Raw genomic sequence first — 16,857 nt, 5'->3', positions numbered from 1 at the left:
TTGCTCAAATGTTGCTGAGCAGTAAAATACTATGATAAAGTGGCAACTTGCTGTGTCTCTATTACTTCTTCAGCACTAAAATTAATTTATGATCAGTCATCAATTCATTTACATGTCATTTTATGCTAAATCTATCGTTGCTGATGAATGCATATCCCTAGATCCATTAAGCTGGAGTAAAGTCTGTGCTTTATAATATGACCCTGCTAATTGTTGCATTACCATTTTTATGAGATACAAAAAGTATCAGTTTCCTATTTTCTGAGCACATATTTAATCCATGAAGCACATTCTTCCTATTAAATGCAATCTGTCTAACTGCTTATAAAATAGAATCTTTTGCAATAGGTACCCCTAAGCAAATCAATACAAATATTGAGCTCTGCCATGGTAAAATATGGCTCATGAAAATGATATTGTGCAGTTTTCGAGAATTATTCCTTTTGTGCTCAGACACAGTGTATGAACTACTTTTCCATACAGACAGTGATCAGTGAGTCTTTTAATCAAGACCAAAACATGTCAAATAAAGGATATTCTTCCTTGCTGAGCTACACAATCTACAGAGATTTTCATAATTTAGATCTATATAATTCTATTGAAAAAAAAAAATTGTTACCTATTTTTTGAGGCACTGTTTAAAAGAATGTCTCTCTGTCTATATCAGTTTGTATCAGTTAGGTATAAGAGGTCCTGCAATAATTTCCATTCTAGTTAATGAGTCCAACTCTTCCCTCAGTCAAAACATACCAGGACTGAAGATACAGCAGCTCTCACTACCAGCTTCACTGGTGCTGCAGGAGGAAGAGGAGATAAGGAGAGGGCAAAGAAAACCCCCAGACCATAACACTTTGACCTGAAAAAACCTAGGCTTTCTCTTAGTCATTTCAATGAGAAGCAAATTTATTTCTTCTACAGTCATCATATGCAATTAATTAAGTCTATTAAAGTGGAATAGGGCAACAGACTTTTTGTGGCCATTTGTGCCATAACTCTGCACAGCAATTCATTATAAAGGCAAACATTAAGCAAGAGGGGAAAAAAACCCCTATTTCAATGTGTCTCTGAAAGCAAAAAATAATCCTAAATAATTATGAATTAAAAGTCAAGGGAGCAGAAGTTTTACCAGTGTTTTTTGGTTCTTTGTATTTTCTTTTTAAGCAGATTCAGTGACTCAAAATCCTAACAAACTACACTGGGAATGGAGCAAAACCTTGGCTTTAATTTCATATTGCATCTCACAAATGTGCAAATCTAAACCTCCCTCCTTGAGTTCTCTTTGTGATATCTGGAGAATGTTAAAATACAGTTCCTGTGCATTCCTCCTGTCTTTTCACTTTATTATACATGTCAACATTATGTCTCTGCCACCTGCAAAGAGAAAAGCTTAATAGTGCAGATTAAACCCTTGTCTGAATCTTCAGTTAGCTGTGACTAAAACTCAAGGGCCTGGAAGACAACTTGACTTTTAAACAGTTTAAAGGAGCAGCACTGTGGTGTCAGAGGGATTCAGTAGTTTGTGCTTTGGCTCACGCAGTGCCAGTGCTTCCCCTCGGAGAATCCCACGTTTGGTGCTGCAGGAAATCCTTGTTCTCAGCTCAGCCATGAAGAACAAAGCCCCATTCCAACCCAAGAGTGGGTATCTTTGAGGCATTGCTGAGGCTTGCTAACACTGCAGGGTGAGGAACCTCACCCTGCTCCCTCCACAGCAACTCTGGAGGAAGTCTGGGCCAAGGGATGTCAATTTAGATTTCTCACAAACACTGAACTCCCAGGGCACTTCAGAATGAACAGAAATATTGCTTCATCTGGGTCAGCTGTTCTCATTTGCCTCCATTTTCAAATACATTTAGAGAAGAGAAAACATGATCTATAAATTCTTAGAAAAATGCTGGCTGAAGTCACCAAGGGCTCTGAGAAGAAGCAGCTTATGTATTCTCAGCACAAGAAGGAACAATTTAGTTGTTCTACAGTATTTTAAGAGCAATCAAATTGAAGAATGAGAAACAGCTTGGGAGCAACTGAAGCAATTTGCTATACACTCCTGAACACTATCAAACACAGCCTAGAAGAGTTAACAGAAACAGATAAACAAAAATTAAAATCGTCTTTTGAAAAACAAAATTTGCTCAACTATAATAGGCAATATCTTTCCACCATTGGAATAAAACAAGCCCAATACAAACTCTTCTAAAATCAAGGTTTTATCCATATAGTAACTGAGGAATACAGAAGTAATTTTGTTATATGGATATTTTGCCATCTTACAGACCCTTTATGCTAACACTCTGGGTGTACTTCTGTAAGGCTATCATTCTTTAATTAAGTCAGTCTAAATGTTGCCTAAGTGCTATAGGGGCAGTCTATAATTTTGCTTCCCTTCCTGCAGTGCCAGCACACACCTTGCCATGCAGTGAACCAGAGCAAGGAATAGATCCAGCCAGTAATTAAACAAGCAAAAGAAAAAGCAAAAGAAAAACCTTAATTTTCAGCTGGATGAGGCCACATGAAGTTAGTGATGGGGATGACTAGAAGTGTATTTAGATCACCTTAAGTATACTCCCAGTCTATATTATCAAATTCTGCCCAATTTCTCCCAAAATACCAAGAAGCCTTTAACAGTCCAGTGATTAGACATTTAACACTTCAAAAATTAAACAAGGTTTTAAAATATTATAACAAGTTTGAAGGTTATTCGTAAAATGATAGATTTTAATAAGCACTAAAGTTTCAGATTGGCGCAGGAATACAACTCTTCCTTATTTAGTCTTGGGAGGGTGGCCCAAACTATGAGGTGAAGATAGAAATGTGGAAACATTCTTTTTCTGATTTACAGATACATAAGCATTGCCATAGTAATATATACCAAATGAAAAATGTATACCAACCTTTATTTATTTATTTATTGCTGTTCTACTAGTGCAAAATTCTTAGCGAATTGCTAACAGAAAGGCTTCTGAGCCACTAGTGAGAGATGAAAAACTATGCAGAATTATAGCCTGAGGGAGATTACACTAGAAATTCAAGCAAAGTGAGTTAACATACTCAAGCACTAAAAAGTTAACCTTCTCAATTCAGGGATTTAAACTTTATGGCCTTCAGTTGCATCTGGATTTCAAATCGCAGCAGCACAGATGCAATTCTTAAATCTTAATTAGATTGGCAAGCAGTCTGGCTCTAGGGTGAAGGAAAACCTGGAAGGTGGGATTAAAGTACACACTATTTCACTCAACAAGGCAAAGGAAGAAAATTATTGATGCTCCATCACTGTCATATTCCTGCAGTGTTTTCAGAAATCAATCTTTAAGTGTGAGTGCAAAAGCCTTGGAATTTCAGAGGTCCAGACAAAGATGGAATTCAGTGCTGCTGTGGTAGGAAGTTGTTCTGAACAAGTCTCCCTTAATGGAAAGCAAACAATCAGAGCTGCTGAGATCACAAACTGAAGCAGCACCCACTAACGCTGTGGCACTGGGGATATTTGGGTCTCCAGCACACCTCCACATTATGGACACAGGCCCTAGTTCAACCTAAAGAGAACTGCACCGCTGCTTACAAAAAGTACATGAAGTCCATATAAAATCTGTGTTTTTGAAAAACAGTGTCTTTCATTGCCTACAGCACCACCAACAGCAATTTCATTCATTCAGATTCCATGCATTAGTTTATTGTAGCAGACCTTTCTAGGTCCCCTTTGATGATGATGTAGCTTTCCAAGGCATGCAAAGGACAGAAAGAAGTGAAGGAAGGAGAGTCAGAATTATTAAACAGATTTTCTAAAATGGAACAATTACTGAATTCAGCAATACAAAGTATGTTCAAAATACACACTTTCCTATAAAAATGTTGTATTTACTCTAGAAATAAATATTGTGCTGATCTAGCTACACTTACTCTGAAGTCTTTAACTTCCTTGTGTTCATCTGGGAAAGCATTTGCCCAGCAGAATATCTAAAAGTGCTTTAAGATAACATTTTTATGGTGCTCCTGATTTATTAAATATATATTGCTAAGCTGAGGTCTTCCCCCTCCTTTTTATGTAACTGCCTTGCTTCTCTAGTAGAATGAACCTTTCATGAAAGCTAGGATGTAACTGAATTTTCTTTCAAGTCTTTAAAGCTTTTTTAAAATTCATGAATTTCCTTATCATTTTGCAGCAAAGTATTTAAAAATCCTTCTTTAACTTTAGTATTAACATTTTAAATGTTACAGAAATCAAGTGGAATAAATTTTCACTTAGAAAGAGTCCAAATGGTGATGCATTTTACTGGTAGTAACAAGTTGGTGTCACTGTGTTTGGTTACCTGTCACAGAGCTGTCTAGATTGTCCATACTGGAGCCTGGAGTATGCTCTAGACCTCTTAGTGGCCTACTGATTTCTACAGTTTCTTCTTCAATATCGTCCTCATCATCATCATCATCTGGAACATCTGTTTCCAAATCTGAAATAAGGTTTCCAGATACGTATCCTAGGGGAGGGACTGGAGCCTGAGGAGGTTGTGTATTGCTTTGGATGTGCCTACACAAACAAACAGGAAAAGTTATCAGAATGGATGAGGCTTTGCAGCCCATAGTCAATAAAACACAAGCCTTTCAACAAGTCCTGAAATAGATTTACAAAATGTGCTTGGTTAGGCCAAACTCAAGAAAAGTCAGTACAGTTATTCACCGCAGCTTCTAATACCAGAGTGCCTGCACACTTTCCAGTCTTAAATAAAAAGAATAAAGATTAAATCCTCTAGGATGGGGAAGGTCAGGATTGTCTTCTCACAATGAAGAGCGATAGACACAGAGGCTACAGAAATCAGGTAGGAAATCCATGGAAAAGCACAGTTCTGAATCCCAGCCTAGCACGTAAGTGTCTCACCCAATATTTCCCCTTGCAAATCACACATTGAACCAAAGTTAAATCTCACTCCTTACGCTTAAACAGATGCAGTGCCTGAAGCAAAAGTCACCCTAAAGAGGAGGAAATGGCCAGCAGGACAGAAGAAATTTTCGAGTCCAATGAACCCATCATCAGTGAGGCCTTTTCATTTTGCTTTATTCCAGGAAGTTTAATTGATTTAATTGCAGCAGTATTAGGGCATGCATGTGTGAAATTACTGCATGCAGCAATCACATAAAACAAAAAAAAAAGAAAAAAAGAAGACAAAAAGAGCACCCACAGGATAGCTAAATGGCCAAAGGCAAGCATGGGATTCAGAGTTTGAGAGAAAAGAACACCATCAGCCTTCAGAGCAGCATTCCCCACAGCACAACAGGTACACAGCAAGCTGTGCCAGGGGAGCCAGGCATGACTGGCCTTGGCACAAAAGCATGTACCACGCTTGAAATTGCTAACTTAGGCACGTGGGAATCCTTGGGTGGCTCTGCATGAGGTGCCATGACCTGATTTGAATCGGCAGCACTCTGGATGGGATCCAGGATTCTGCTGGTCTCTTGCTTGGACATCAGTAAAACTGAAGAAATTACAATTGTCACCTGTTTGGCTCCTAGCTATAATACATTTTCAGTGGAAACTTTGTGCTGAATTATTGCCTACATGAATGAATTCTTGTTATCCAATAAGCCTTTTTTTTATTTTTGTAATGTAAATCTATCAGATATGAGAATGGCATGGTAAATGTTGTGTAGTACTGGTAACTTTCTTCACCTCAGTGTAGGTTTTAACTTATTGCTTATTCTGAATCTAATTTCCAGAACAAGTGCTTCCTTTCTGACATACAATCCCCTTCTGATTAACAGTTATTGAACACTTTTCTGCCTGGACACCAGGTTTTTAGTGTTCTACACAGTGTTCAAAACACTGGGGCACTAAAGGGCACTACCATCTAACTAACCCTCAATAAACAGTGTGATTAGTTCCTAATCAAGCAAAATGCTTAAGTATATGTTTAATGTTAAGCTTGTGATAGAACAATTGAAGTCAATTTCTCATGTACTCATAGTTAAGCATACACTTAAGTGATTTGCTGGATCAAGGCCATAATGATTATGTACTTTTCCAGTAATCTCTAATAGGCTCTTTCTTAAATTCCTAGCTGGCTGATCTCTATTTCTCAGTTGCTTCTCCCACAGTAACCTATCTGACAGGTCTCATTTTGCTGTTTAGTTTTCCCTGCCTCTACAATGGACAGGTTAACTTTGTGAAAAGAAGACTGAAAAATATTCCTTCCCAGTCAAAACAATGGAGAACTTTCTACTAGCATGATACATATCCAGCCAAACAAAACAAAACAAAACAAAACAAAAACAAAAAAAACCCCAAAACAACACAAAAATCCCCCCAAAAATATATGTCATAAAAATCACTTTCAGCACTCGGCCCAATACCCAAAAGGTATGAAAAAAAGGTTGTCTTTGTTAATATATTTTTTTTTATTTTGTAGTTTCAGGCTCAATTACTGTGACTTTACACAAGAGTAACATTAAAATCTGTATAATCCTAAGCACATTACGAAACTTCCCAATGAATTTTCATCTCTCCAAAAAGGGAGCAAGACCTTTCCTGCCAGCTGCATGAGGCTTTGGTGCAGCGTCCTGCTCCATTCTCCATGCCTGAAGTGGTTTGGAGGTTTGGAGGGCGTAGGAAGGGTAACAGCTGCACAATGCAGCAGCGCCTGCCTGTGCTGGCAGGGTGTGCATCTGTGTGCTGGCTCAGAAGCCAGTACCTTCAACAGGCCAGGTCTAGCTGCTGCCTGGGATTTGGGTCTGTCCCACAGGCAGGCTGGGCTCGGTGCTTGGCAGCACAGCGCTGCAGCAGGACCGAGGTACCCTGTTGACTGAGTGCAGATTGCAGACAAGCCCCGAGGCTTCCACGGTGTCCAGGGAAAACAGCTGGCTTTGGTTTGGCACCGCCTGCCTACCTGCCTGATGTATTTATGAGATCTCAAGCTGAATAACTTGGTGGCTTTATTTACCAGGGAAGAAAGGCTGCTCCTCTGCTGGCAGAGTGCCATTCTGTAACTAGCTCTGCTCCGCTCCACCGAGAGTCGCGGGCTTTGTCTGGGTGGAAGAGTTGTAAAAGGACAACTGCTGCTCAGGGAGCATCCAGGAAGCAACTGACCTTCACCATATTCCCAGCCTGGTGCAGTTGACAAGTTCTTTTTCAGTCCCTGAAGAGATTGCTTCTGTTTGTTTTGTAGGGGAAATGTTACTGTGGTATTTGCTTGCTCTTCCTTTAAACAGGCATAAAGCACTCTGAAACACTAGATGCATCCTGTAAATACTACAAACTTGCTTTCTGCTGTTTCTGGGTTTTTCCTACGAATCAGAAATTCTCATGGTAGTTCAAAGTACAGAGATGCAAATACTTCATTCTCATGTGACACAGTGTAAAAGCTGCCACAATGCTATTTCAAGAGACTATCATTATTTTTAATCAGGAATTTAGAATCTTAAAGTTCTTGAAAATTCTAAAAAAATTCCTGTCTTTTGCTAGTCTGAAAAGGGAGTACTCTCAACTTTATAAAAGATGTTAGGAGGTAGGCATTACTATTTAGCTGAACATGTGCAAAATTGTGGAGGAATATGGTTTTTACATTTTTTAGACAAAATTTAGCATATTACCAAGTATTATGATTTAAAGAACACATAAAGACATGTAAGGCCTTCCAACTATGGGTAGAATTTTGCTCTTTCTTCTTCCATTTTACTTCTTTGGAAACGTAATTGAAACACTGTTGAACAGAGTCATTTATGTCAAAAAGGAATGTGTTGTTGTTATTATTATTATTATTATTATTATTTCATTTCCCCTGATCACAGGTGACCCCTTCAAACATTTACCATGTCTGCTTTGCTATATCAAACTGGTAAGCCCTTGTTAACTCATCAAGGTGAGCTTGAAGCATTGGCTGCATCTCCTCTCGTGGGGAAGGCGTGAGGGTTGCAGTTGACTGTTGCCCAAAGGAGATGGCAGGAGATGAAGCTACTCCCCGGACAGGAGGTGTGGGGACACGATCATCATCTTCTTCAAGCTCATCCTCCATGCCCTGATGCAGGTAGGTCTGAACTGGCAAAGGCGGACACCAACCATCACTGTCATATCTAAAATAAAAACCAAATAAACTTAGGGCATATCAAAACTCATCTCTGCCGCACAGTAGAGGGTGTAGATGGTATGCAGGATTCTTGCTACAGCTGGAAACCTTGCACACAGTGTGTGTTCTAAAATTTCATGAAAATAGGGTAATAATTGCTTAGATTGTCTTACTGAGTCAGTTTAATTTTTCCCATAACAGCTAAGCAACTTAAGCAAGATATGCAACAGAAAAATTACTGCCCCATTATCACATTTGTTAATGGTGATTAGATAATGTTACACCACAATCAACAACAAAAATGAACTAACTCACTTCCAGGATCATTAACGTAGGAGAATGAATATTGACCTGGACATGAAAAGAGCAGCATTCTTAAAAGGCAGAGCAAGCTTTATGTAGTAGCATTCATGCACTTAAAAGCTGAGTTGAAAGGGACCCACAAAGATCACCAAGTCCAACTCCTGGCCCTGCACAGCACCACCCCCAAGAGTCACAGCACGAGCCCAAGAGCATTATCCATTTACTTCCATCCTCCTTTTTATCTGTCTATAAATTTACCATTTGTTTCTGCTTTGGAGTTTAAATAAAAAGCTACACTTTCCTCATAAATTCTGGTCTTCCCACCCTGCAGATGGGTATCTGCTATGATGTGCAATACATCCATGTCACAGCAGCAGTGACCCCAGGCATATGCTGTGTCACAGCACCAGCTGATAAGGTACATTAGCACACATGTTGACAGCTCTGCCAGCACCCCACCTCCTAGCCAATCTGTACTGGGACTTACCTAGACAGTGCTACATTTCTGAACACTTTCAGCACCCCTGCACAAAGAAAAATTAACCACTAGGAGTATTCTTGAATACCAAATTCTTCTCTCTTCAGATGTAAAAGGCATCCTGTTGGAATTTGTGGTTTTTGTTGCCTTTTACAAAGGGTATAAGGGGTGGTGCTATATCTGATCAGGGCCAGTAACAAAAGCTTTATATTTTATTACCACTTCTTATGCAAGTTTTGGCAGCAAGTTAATTCTTTTCAGTCTCTGTACTCATCAGAGGATCTTTCAATTCAGTGTTGTATTACAGCATCATCCTGGGATGCTGTCCCTTAGAGACTCTGGCATCATTCCAGGTGGATGTGCCTAAGTGACTGTGGTCATTCCCTGTGCATTACCTCCCCAGAGTAATTCCCTAATCTGAACACAACTTCAGTTGTACACAGCTTTGCTGACAATCACACCACTCAAACCTCAAATCTCAACTGTCTACTTTTCCCATCTTCAAAACATCCAGTCAGGCATCAGTCCCTTGAGCATCAGCACACATTTATTCTTAACTCCTGGTGCATTCCAAAATAACTCAGGATATACAGTTGCTCTTTTTTGTTGCTTTTTTTTTTGCTTTTTTTCTTTCCCAACAAGCAACCAGACAACCACAAGCTCTCACAGCTCCCTCACTGTCAAACCATCACACACTCTATAGGCCATTTCCCAAGCATCATCTAAGTCACTTTATCCTCTTTCCACCTTCAAGAACTGCTGACAAGGTCCTTTTTTCCTGCAATGCAGGCAGGCAATGCATTTCACTCTACAGTTAATTTCTCAAACCAGCTTAAAAATACTCCTTTAAAGCTTATGATTTGGAAGGAAGGATTTACCAATTTCCCAGAGAAAAATGAATTACTGTCAATTTTCTCAAGTGTGAAGCCAGGTTATAAAAAGGCTGGGAACACTGAGATGGAGAAGTTGCAAAACCTGTATTATGAACAGATCATTTAATTTTTGCAAAACCCAAAGATTTCTTAAATGAAATCTTTCTTAAACTACTTTTTCCTTATTCAGAAGTCTGTAGTCTATTTGAATGCACAGATTCAGGACAGCTAAAGCAACCTGACCAAAAGTCTATGGAAGATATATCTGGTAATTCACACTTAAATAAATTTAAATCTCTATATACATAAATATAACCATAAATAGATACACAAACACATATGAGCACAGAAGTGAAGATAAAGGCTGCTTTTTAACATCTGGCCTCTAGGAGAGGTTGAGTGATTGATCATTACCATTTTCATAACACAGGGATTTAAGAAAATATTACATGATACACATTTATCCTTAGCAAACAATTAAGATATGATCAGCTGTAAATTGTCATTCCAAACAATATTTACAGAGGACATTTGCAACCAAGGCTGAAGGAACCATCCTAAATCATGGCGCTAAAAATGTGCAGTGCAACAGTTCTCTCACTTTTGCTCTCTCAACCTCATGCTTTGCTATAATGGCTTCTTCTTTAAAAGGGACAGGGAAAAAGACACTCCCTGGTGACTTTTCAGTGATGAATAAACGAGCTTTGGATGTGCTCACCTTCTGACCTTACTCGCTTCAAATCCCCAAATGTTCAGCTAGATGGCAAAAAGGTTTTTTAGTAAAGAGGTTTCTTAGTGAAAAGTTTCTGCACAAGTACCCTATCTTTACCCAAATTTAGTTTGAAATGGAAAGCAGCCTAAGCCTTAAGTTCAGGACATTGAAATTCAAGATTTCAGATACAAGAACCTTTGTCTTCTTAATGTAAAGTGTCTAAAAAGCCGTAAGACCTAACCTTCATTTCAGAGAAAAACAAAATAAAACAAGCTATCCCCCCACCAAAAAAAAAACAAAAAAAAAAAGAAAGATAAACCTAACAGATTACATAGTAACTACATGTCACATAAGTGATACAGTTGCAGAAACATTTGGTACAACCATAGTGATTATTTGCCACATCCGTGTTCTTTTTCATCTTCTGAGTAAATCCAATGTGGTGAAATTGCAACTTTTTTCAAATACACTATTGAAATCTAAGTGGCTTAACTCCATTAGCAACCTCTGTAATTTCATTATAATTAAGACCCTAATAAGTTATGGTTAACAAACATGAGTCTATATTTTTCTAGTACTATTCTATAGTAATCTTTTACTATTAAAAAGCCCAATTCATTACACTAATAGATTTGTTCCTTCAAAATATAAAATAAAGGTGATAGATATAGGCCACATTCTGTAAAAACTGTGTTTCATTACAAATACTGTTGCAACAAATGAAGCTTCCCTCCCTGGAACTCAGCAGAAAAGACTTTAAAGCAAAAGGTACTAAAGCAAAAGTCCTTAACTTTTCCTAAAAACAGACAGTAAGTACAGACAATTCATTATTGATATTCAGCACCTAATATTCCATTTTGAGGTGTAATGAATAGCAAGAAATAGAAATAACCATATAACAATATGCTGCCTGCCTTTACTGGGTTGGCTCAAGATCATGCATATTATTGGTGAAAAACTAAAGTAAAAGATAATAAGTAAGAAATGAGCATTTCTTTACTGTCAAGTTTACATAATATCAAGCAAAATCATCTCTGAAAAGGGTGGGAAAGGGAGCATGTCATTTTGGGAACTACTATAGGAAAAGAGAAACTTAATGGTACAGAAAACTAAGTGTATTTTTTCTGTGATAGGTTAAATTAGGTGTCTGCTTTGTTTTATATCACTTGCTATTGTAGATTATCTTTTGCAATTTAGGAATCCACTAGAGCATATAAGGCCACTAGTGTTCATCTCTAGTAAGCAAAACTAGGTATCAAATTTTTGGAGTTTTTTGGTGATAATCATGCCAATGAAACTCACATTTGAATTTAATTGTTATAGGGAGACACACAGAAAAACAAGTTTCTGTTTAGATGCCACCCTCCTTGTTTTATTGCTCTAAATATTCATATTTTGTATCACATTGTGAGAAATCCATTAAATTGGTTTTTCTGGAAGTTCATTTTTCAGTTGTAATTCACAATATAATTACATCTGCATGAAACTAATTCTAAAATTAAAACACTTTGAACTTGTCATAGATAAAGTAAATCAAAACAAACCAAGAAGAAAAAAGGAGTTTAAAAAATATGTGGTTTTTTTAACCCAGTATGTCCATGTTAAAGGCAACATAAGGAATGCAGTCTATGATTCTTTCCCTTTTAGCATGTTGAAAACCACAGAAACAAGATCAACTCCTAAATACAAAAGGACCATTGGTACTGAAGCCTCCTGAGGAAGTATGGGCATTGCAGATTCAGTCTTCATCAAAAGTGGTTGCAAATTACTGTAGCTCCAGACCAAGACTCTAAGTCCAGCCTTCAAATTTTTTCTGTGTTTGGTAAAATGCCTGTTACAAGGTCTTGCTACCACCGTTATTGAGACATTATAAAAACCAGAGAAGAATAATTCAAAACAGAGGAAAAACTAAGTCTGAATGGTTGTGAACCTGGAGGCTGGTGATTACCTTCTCCTTAAATAACCAATGCTGTCTCGGTGACCAACATCATTCCTTCCAGCTAAATTACAGATGCTTTATGCAACTGAGAAGTCAAGCCCTGTGTCACAAAGGATTTCTCTATAAGGTATTTCCATTTACTTTTAATGCTATTTCCTTGCTCTGAAGAAAATCCAAGTGGTTTGACTTCTATTGCATAATTGTTTTAGTGAAATGGCTGCACATGTGCTTTAAGGATATAAACCGATAAAGACAAAATTATTATATGGTGAAACAATGTAAAATTTATTTTAGCCTCTTATAACAGAATACAGAAGACAATGATTATATGAAATTTTTGCCTTGAGATTTAAACAGCACTCACAATCAGTAAGGTTATTCATTTTCCATTACTTTGAAATTCTAAGTCTATATACAGCCTGAATGGGCCTTAATTTTAAAAAAGAACTTCACTGACTAACAGCCATTTATTGCTCATTTTAAGAGTTAAAGGAGTTGTTATAAACCAAAACAATATGGAATTTTTCTAACTTTAATTATGAAAGTAGTAATGATCAATTCACACTTACAATTGAGATAACACTTGAAATATTTTTATTCGGTAAAGCTATTACAATGTATTCTTAAAAATGTTTCATCCATAGGAAATATTGATTAATCCATGTATTGAAACAGACAGAAATTTGTCTCTGACAGAACAATTATTCTCAAAGGCTCCAATAGAGCTACCCACAGTAAACTATGTTTTTATATACTCTGATTTACCTCCAGTTTGATAACCTGGTACATCACACAATTACACTTTATAAAAAGCATTTCATAATTGTTGTCTGCATAAGAAATGTCTCTTTCATCTCACTTAGCACTTCTTGTGTGATTTTGTGTCCTTGAAAACAAGTCTGAGCTATGCAAAATTATGTGGAAGGTTTCAGAAACTTGAAAGTTGTTTGAATAATAATAATAAAAAAAAAGCCTATAATTAGAATGCCTTCCTCAGCTGTGAAATTTCTTCTAAAAGCCGACGAGAAGATTATTATCCATTGGTTGATCTTCAAAAATTAATCCAATTTGGTGTTTTGTTGTTTGGTTTTTTTTGTTCTGTTTGCTCTAATATTTTTAAACATCACAGCAGTGAAAAAATACAGAGAGCCAGATTATGTCATCCTTACTCACTCTGAGTCCCATCAGCTGCATGCAATCCCAGAATTCAATTAAGCTACCTGTGAAGTGAGGTACTTCTCAGCATGAGAAAGCACTGAAGCCCTACGTGATGATGAAGCAAGGTCACTTTTGTTTCCATCTTCAGTCACTATCCAGGGGAGCTATTCAAACATTCCTCCTTCACAGCCTTGAATAAGTCTACAGGATAAGGAGTTCTCTCTTTTTTTTTTTTTTAGACAAAACAGAATAATATTGTCATTTAGCAAAATAAAAAAAAAAAAAAATAGAAAAGGACTCATTTCTGCAAATCACAGATTTTTCTTCAAAAGAAAAAGAAAAAAAAAAATTTACCCTGCTTCTTGCTGGTCCACCCCATAGTGCTCCAGCTCCGTGCCTGGAAGTGGCTGCACAGGAGGGGGTGGGAGGGGAACACTGGCCCAGGCTGAACCATTATTTTTCTGGGGCTTGGCAGTATTTTTGTTTTTCTTCTTTTTCCCTCCTTTGCCACCTGCAAATCCAAAAAAGAAAAAGAAAATGTTAGAGCTATAAAGTGGGAAAAAAAGCCAGCTATTTACATTTCTTTGACAGAATTCTGATTCCAGAGCACATGCCCCAAAAAAGAAGACGTATTTATATCTCAGCAGAATCAGCATCAAATTGCTAATGCTGTCACAAGGTTGTAAGTAATAATAGAATGGAATGGGAAAATATTCCAAATATTTACTGAAAATCACTTCATTTTAAACCTCTGTACACTTGCACCACAGAAGTGCAGAAACAAAGAAAGACAGGTTTTCCTGTATAAGAGATATATTTCCTGATTTATTCATGTGCACTTTATATCCTCTTGAATTCACTCTTAGATAAAATTATAATACAACATAGCAAATTATTTCAAATGTCAGAATCCAGTGTGATTATAGCAGTTTTGCATAATCACTTTCTGTGGAAAACTACAGAGGTTAAGGACACCATCCCAAAAAGTTGTCATTGGAGTCAAGAACTTTCAAGACAAGAGAAAATTGTCAAAACAAAAGAAACAGGAGTTTGTTGATAGGAATTTCCTAATTTCTGTTTTTTTAAAAGAGTGGGATGCAACGTGCAACGTTTAAGGACTGACTGTTTCACAGGATTCAAATATCTTGAGCCACTATAGAGAAGAGGTTCTATTTCTGACATACAGCTCTAATGGATGAAGTAGAAATGAACTGAGAAATGCACTTTGGTTAAACCCTCTGCTCTTCTCTTATTGTCCTTGCATCTACTTCTCCAGATGAGACACTTCCATCAGTGGTAAAGTGATCTTACAGAGAAAGCTCTCATCTCACTTGCTTTGCTTCTTTTATTTTGCCCTGACTTATTTTTCTTGTCAGAATTTCATTAAGAGGAAGAATGGAACATTTTGAATCCCTTGACTGCTTGGGGACCCATCTATTTTTTGAGGTTTCGTTGTGGCTTTCAAACTCTTTGTTGGGGGGAGGAATGGTTTGTTTGTCAGATGCCTTTTCAGTGGGGTACCCAGCTGCTCTCACCCATCCCTGGCCTGCTGCAGAAAGCACAGTCTAATCCATCTCACCCACTGACATCTCTTGATGATTTATAAGGATCAGCCAAAAAACCCTCATGTAAAGATGAATCAATGAATCTAGAAAGCCACAACTGACTGGACAGGGAGGGTGGCATCATGTGCACTGGCAGGCACCACCCTCTTTGTCATGGCTCTAACTTTAGGCACAGAGAAGCACAGAAGGAGATGCAATTCTAGCAATAGAGACAAGCCCCTATCATGGGACTTTTGGTCTGTGAGATGGTGGCTTTCTTCTGTTACCTCCAAACGTCAGCTGGATGAAAAGAGGAACAAATAGAGAGGGAAGAGAAAGCTGATTCTGTGACTCAGAGGTAGCCAAGACTTCTCTTTTTACCTCCTGATGTGCCTGCTAGAGACAGGCAACAAGCCCAGCAATGTTTCTAATCGACCTGGCTGGCAGCACATTGCAAGTGAGACTTTGCTTTCCACTACTCAGTTCCAGACCAGAGCTCTTCCTTCCTGGTTTTGGAGTATTTACAGTAAGTCCAGCCAAGATCCTGTCATTCACTATGTGTGAACTGAGCTGGTATTACTTCTATTAGGACGGAAAACAGGCTCTTCCTTCCATTTGTAGCCTGGCAGAGAGGGCAACTTTCTTGAAAAGTGAAAGAACATTTTGACCAGTGAAAAGAAACTCCAGTGACAGTGGAGATAGGGGAGAAAATCCATGAACCTTCTGGAGGAAAAATAAAGCTCTCAAAGCACAGGTAATGCAAAAAAAGTGGAGTTAGAAATAGGGTCACTGAACAGTGCAAAGGAAATAGGTTAATTTTAATTTGTGGGACATAAGGAAATTTTTTAAGTCAGCAGTAGGAGCCAACAAGAGCTAAGGCAGGAGGGGCTGCTTTAGGAGAAAAGCACATGCATGTGTTTTCATGTTGCATTAGGATTTAAACAAGGGATACGCGGAGAAGGGAAATGCAAAGAACTTCAGCTTAGAGATTAGTTGGAGAGGAAGAGTTTGGAAGTGTAGCATCTTGGTAATCTTAGGAGACTGGTAAAATGTAGGTTGGATGTGTGGAGTGCTAGTATGGGAGTCACTTGAATTTTAGGTGTTTCAAGAAGAGAAATTAGAGATAATGGAGATATTAGAAGGAGTGAAGCAGAGAGAAAAGGGACTTGTTGAGGAAGTGAAAGAAGAGAACTCCAAGGTCATTGCTGGTAGGGAGAGCAGCCTACACTGCACAGCTGGGCTGGAGATTTCTCTTCTGTCCCCTTGGGCAGGTACTCCACTGTCAGACTGGTGGGACAGACACTGAACACATAAAGCCTGATTTGTGTTTGGAAACTGATGCACCAAAGCCTTGTTTCCCCATGGCAACCATGCTGATGCTTCAATGTCTCCTCACACTGAAATTCAATTATATTGTTTAAATCTCTAGGTGAATAGGGTGCTGAAGAATTTGCCAATTAGGCTGCTGATCCTAGTACAGACACAATCTGTGCAACTATAGCTACAAAATTTCCCTGCCTCATAAAGCAGTTGAGGTTTTAGCTATTTTCTATTCCACAGTGGAATAGGAATTCTCATGATATTCATGTAAGAGAGACAGAAACTTAGTCAGAATAATAAGTAGTACTTAAAGTACTAACCAAGGAAGTGAGAGAACAAATCCCTGCTCACCCTGATGGGGACTCCATAATCAAAGCTGGTCTCTGACTCCAGTGATGCTCTAATTATCAGACTATTTGAAGGTCTCCCCCAGTTTCTCATGTATTACAGACATAATTATCCTGCATCAAAGGCATAATTAGTGGGCAA

At 38.1% G+C, this 16,857-nt stretch overlaps 1 protein-coding gene across 6 annotated transcripts in view; it reads right to left on the bottom strand.

Moving 5' to 3' along the window:
* ROBO2 (roundabout guidance receptor 2) overlaps window positions 1-16,857 on the bottom strand; it is a 417,898-nt gene that overhangs the window by 24,902 nt on the left and 376,139 nt on the right. For all 6 annotated transcript variants that reach the window (XM_088051137.1, XM_088051139.1, XM_088051141.1 and 3 more), the window contains 3 exons: window positions 13,859-14,015; window positions 7,789-8,049; window positions 4,302-4,516 (listed from right to left, as the gene is read on the bottom strand). In XM_088051137.1, the coding sequence (XP_087907263.1) occupies window positions 4,302-4,516; window positions 7,789-8,049; window positions 13,859-14,015 (633 nt within the window). The remainder of the gene's footprint in view (window positions 1-4,301; window positions 4,517-7,788; window positions 8,050-13,858; window positions 14,016-16,857) is intronic.

The sequence above is a fragment of the Pseudopodoces humilis genome, chromosome 2 (assembly GCF_049639895.1).
Source record: "Pseudopodoces humilis isolate 2021_Gansu_Grassland_sample_001 chromosome 2, ASM4963989v1, whole genome shotgun sequence".
In the NCBI taxonomy this organism is placed as follows: Eukaryota; Metazoa; Chordata; class Aves; order Passeriformes; family Paridae; genus Pseudopodoces; species Pseudopodoces humilis.
The sequence above is the reverse complement of the archived record's forward strand: the minus strand, read 5'-3'. Positions and strand labels throughout refer to the sequence as shown.